At 38.4% G+C, this 5000-nt stretch overlaps 1 protein-coding gene across 1 annotated transcript in view; it reads left to right on the top strand.

Moving 5' to 3' along the window:
- LOC106876564 (high affinity cAMP-specific and IBMX-insensitive 3',5'-cyclic phosphodiesterase 8B) overlaps window positions 1–5000 on the top strand; it is a 288850-nt gene that overhangs the window by 282078 nt on the left and 1772 nt on the right. Inside the window, exons 19-20 of the mRNA XM_014925160.2 lie at window positions 3961–4090; window positions 4943–5000. The exon at window positions 4943–5000 is cut by the window's right edge and continues 1772 nt beyond it. Of these exons, the coding sequence (XP_014780646.1) occupies window positions 3961–4090; window positions 4943–5000 (188 nt within the window). The remainder of the gene's footprint in view (window positions 1–3960; window positions 4091–4942) is intronic.

Here is a 5000-nt window from a genome sequence, read left to right on the forward strand (position 1 = left end):
CACACACACACACACACACACACAGAGTAAAATAAAGATTCAGATAGAATCAGGTACTTGAAAAGATATGCACCAGGTAGGATTGGATAAACCTGTGGTTCTAGCCTGTGGTTGGTAAGTATCAAATATGATATTTCAGTTCTGTACACAGTGAAAACCAACCCTATGAGTATTTAGCCCCTAAGGGCTGGTCCAAATCATGTGTTACTTTGAATTGTACATTGTTGGTATACTGTAGGGTGTCTGACAAGTTGTAAATCCCCTTGGTGTATTATAATCAAATGAATAATGATATACATATATATACATATATACACATGCAAGCACACATACATTAGTAGTTTTGGGGGTTTTTTGACATGAGTAGAAGTGTAAAAAAAAAGAGAAAAGTTGAAAATGCACTTTGAGTCATTAAAATATTTTTTTCACGTATACTCAGTTGGTTTAGCAATTCCATGATTTTTGAAAAATAGTGTGAAGTGGAAGAACCTGGCGCCATGCACTATTTGTCTGTTTTGTTCAGAACTTTTGTTCTGAAAAAAATCTCTTTATTTGAGCAAATAAAAAAAGATGTCTATTGATAAATACAAATCATGATGGAAGCATATTGGTTTCAACTTCTGGCACAAGGCCAGCAATTTTGGGGGAAGAGTTAAGAAGTTGATTACATCGATTCCAGTACTCAACTGGTACTTATTTTATCAACCCTCAAAGAATAAAAGGCCAATTTGACCTCAGCGGGATTTGAACACAGAACATAAAGATAGATGAAATGACACTAAGCACTTTGCTAATGATTCTGCCATCTCCCTGCCTTAAGCTCTGACAAACACATAACGGAACTGTGTTTCACATTCTTGCAGACAAACATAGAAAACCATAGATTCACAAACAATTAAGCTATTTCTCTGAGCTCTTTTGATGACCCGTTGCTCATACTGCCACATGGCACAGTCACCAGATTAACACAACCTTGGCTTTTGGCCTGCGTCAACCAAGCAAATTTTACCTCATCGGATGGTGATTTGAGCTCTAATCTCTCCATAAAAAGGGGAGAATTTCCCACTCAGAGTCAAAAGAAATACAGCATAGCCCCAGGTCCTTGAGAGAGAGAGGGAGAGAGAGACAGGAAGAGAGAAACGAGAAAGGGAGATAAAGAGAGAGAGAGGAGAGAGAGAGACAGAAATGGGAAAGAGAGGTAAAGAGATAGAGAGAGAGAAAGAGGCAGGAAGCGTAAACGAATGAAGGAGAGCCAGGTAGAAATGAAGAACTGAGAAAGCAGAATCCAGGTGCAAAGCATTCATTAGTTTCCGAGCCTTGTATTTACAGCAAAAATCCAAACAAAACTATTTTTTTTCAATATACATCTTTATTATTTTCTTTTCACAACTGTAAGAAAACATAAATCTAATTTCTACATTTTTTGTGACTCTCAGCATTAGTTTTTTTGTTTGGGGGACAAAAAATCAATCAGTAATTTTTGACACAATAAAGTATTTGTATTCCATATTGTATTCTAATCTTTGCAATACGAAAATCGATCAAAATGATTTCCGAGCAATTTCAAAGGAAGCAAAGCTCTCTCTCTCTATTCAATAGATTTTTTGCTCCTCATATTTTAATAAACTGTAATTTTCTATTCCTATTCACATCATATTTTGAATGAGGTCTGAAATATTTCTGCTCACCTATTTCTCATCTTTGGTCAAATATTCCATAAGACCTTGCTTGATAATTTCATGTTTTACATAATATTATGCTCTTAGAGAAGCACCAAAAAGTTGTATTTATATATTCATATATTTTCCAAACATTTCTTAACAGTAATGACACAAAAATACAAAACCATAAATTTTTTTTTTTTACATCGCAGTAATTTACAAAGAAAAATTTCTTGAGGTGTATTTCCTTCACCATATTGCAAGAATTTATAACTTCCCACATGATTATAGCTACTTCAGTTTTGAGATAATCTCAGATTCCTACTGAACTGTTCGTTACCAAGTTCTTTCCATCAACTTCTTGTCTTTTTTTTTCTTTATACTATGCATTGTATATCATACCAAAATCTTGCTATAATTCCTGTCTTTCTTTACTTGGTATGCCACTGCTTTCTGTCCCTTTAACTCTTTTCAGGTGAATTGTAGTGCCTCTCCCTGTACTGTATACAATAAGCTCATTATTGTTATTTGCAGACACACAAGCAGCTTTATGTTCCAAGTTCAAATGCTGCCGTAATTGACGTTGCTTTCATTCTCTCAGGGCCAATAAAATGAGTACCAGCTGGGTTCTGGGGTTGATGTAATCAACTCCCTTTCTCCTGTTAAAATTGCTGGCCTAGTGGCAAAATTTGAAGCTGGCAGAATCGTTAGCATGCCAGACAAAATGCTTAGCAGCATTTCATCTGTCTTTACATTCTGAGTTGAAATTCCACCAATGTCAGTTTTGTCTTTCATCCTTTCAGGGCCAATAAAATAAGACAGCAGTCAAGAACTGGCATCAATGTAATGAACTAATCTCCCCACCCCACCCACAAAAAAAAATTTTAGGCCTTATGCTGCCAATAGCAGAAAGGGTTATTATTGCGCAGAGCAATGAAAACGTTTCACACACACTTGCAGTGTCTGAGAATTGTTGACTTGTGGAGTTCTGTTGAACAGCTGTTATTGCATGCGGGATGAATCCAATGATGGGCCGCATCCAACATGTGGTTCACCCCACCACCGGCCTTTAACAAGGCAGGGCAGACAGTTCCTCTCTGTCCAGTGGTTGTGCTGAAAGAGATTGTATGTTGGACAAGGTTGAAAGGATTGAGGACAGACATCTGCCTCCTTGGTCAAGCCCTCATCAACTTTTTTAAAGTTCCATTTCGGAATGGAAATGAGGATGGAAAGCAAAGTGAATTTGTGAGAAGATGGGTGACTCTGGCAAAAATGATTGCAGTGAATGCCTCTGCCCTAAGTATGAGGTTGTAGATTGGAGGGCAGGAGAGAGGGCTCATGCTTTTAGTGATCAGGATAATCTTCGATCTGTGCAGTTCCTTGATTGGCCCTGGCTGGAGTTTCTCCTGCATCAGGAGGATTGCATCTTTCATGTTGTCACATATTATGGATGTTTTTATTGCATTTCACTGTCTTTCTATTTCTTTCTTTTCCTCCTTTATGTAAATCCCCACACAAACCGTTGCCTGTCCACCTTATCTATACCCTTGTGGCTCCTAAAACGAGTTCTTATCATTGATTTGACTCAGATTCGGTCTTATTCCTGACAGAATTTATGCGGGTAGCAGGTTACTACCCCTAACCTTAGGTATCCACAAGCTTTCAATAGTCTTTCAAGTGCTTAACACCCTCCTTGTAATCCCTGCTGTCCCTAAGAGGCAAACTTTCTGTTGAAGCTCAACAGGACATTCCATTCCATTTCTCTATATATTTGCTTACTGTTCCCAATGCACCAATTGTTACAGGAACAACCTTTATTATTATTGTTGTTGTTGTCATCATTGTCATCTTTGTTGTAATAACGTGGTGAGCTGGCAGAATCATTAACACAACAGGCAAAATTCTTAGCATTACTTTGTCCATCTTTACGTTCTGAGTTCAAATTCTGCCAAGGTCAACTTTGCCTTTCATCCTTTCAGAGTCGATACAATACAAACCAGTCAAAAACTGGGGCCAATATAATTGACCTAACCGTCTCCTAAAACTGCTGGCCTTGTGCCAAAACTTAAAACCGTTATTATTATTATTATTATTATTATTATTATTATTATTATTATTAATATTAAACGATGATGATGATTATTATTATTATTATTATTATTATTATTATTATTATTATTATTACTCTCTCTATCTCTATCTCCCCTTCTCTCTCTGGCCCCTCCCTATAACACACTCTCTCCCTCCTCCCTCCTCTTTCCCTCTCTCTCTCATCATATCTTCTATCTTTGTTTTCCAGACTGATGAAGAAATAGCAAAACACCTCCCCATTGTGATGCCAATCTTCTCTCGCAACACATGTAGCATTCCTAGATCTCAATGTAGCTTCATTGAGTATTTCGTTCAAGGGATGTTTGAATCGTGGTCAGGTAAGTTAGCATTTACTTCCATCACACTGAACTACCATCGAGCAGAAACATATCACATGTTAGTTGTACCATGTGCTACACGAGTGTGTGCCACATGCGACCTCATTTTGTTTGTTGTTAACTCAACGTTTCGGCCGATATACCCTCCTTCATCAGGTGTCTTGGGGATAAATATATATCAAATGTAAATAATGTATGTATGTATGTATTTCTATATATATAGGTATGTTTGTATGTTTGTGTGTGTGTGTGTGTGTATCATCATCATCTTTGTTTAACGTCCATTTTCCATGCTGGCATGGGTTTGACGGTTCGACTGGGGTCTGGAAAGCCAGGAGGCTGCACCAGGTTCCAGTCTGATCTGGCAAAGTTTCTACAGCTGGATGCCCTTCCTAACGCCAACCACTCAAAGAGTGTAGCAGGTGCTTTTTACGTGCCACTGGCACAGGGGCCAGAGGAGCTGGCATCGCCCACAATCGGATGGTGCCTTTTATGTGCCACCAGCATGGAAGCCAGTCAAAGCAGCACTGGCATCAGCCACGTTTGGATGGTGCTTTTTACGTGCTACCAGCACAGGGCTCACAACTACAATTTCCATTTGATTTAATTTTGATATTGCTGTTGATGTTGATGTACTTGACTCAATAGGTCTCCTTAAGCATGGCATGTCGCCCTACGATCCAAGGTACTTTTGAGTGGGCTGGTTATGCGACACTGGTGTAGGTTACAGCTGTGGACTCACTCACTCATAGCAATTCCCTTCTCCACTAGCATGAAGCTGTAATTCTCTTGTCCCCTAGCATGTGACACCTACAGATATTTTGACTAATTAGTATTTGGTTTTACTTTCAGAAATCTGTGATATTCCCGAATTAATGGAGTTCCTCAAGGTTAATTATCAATACTGGAA

Source organism: Octopus bimaculoides, chromosome 10, assembly GCF_001194135.2.
Source record: "Octopus bimaculoides isolate UCB-OBI-ISO-001 chromosome 10, ASM119413v2, whole genome shotgun sequence".
Taxonomy (NCBI): domain Eukaryota; kingdom Metazoa; phylum Mollusca; class Cephalopoda; order Octopoda; family Octopodidae; genus Octopus; species Octopus bimaculoides.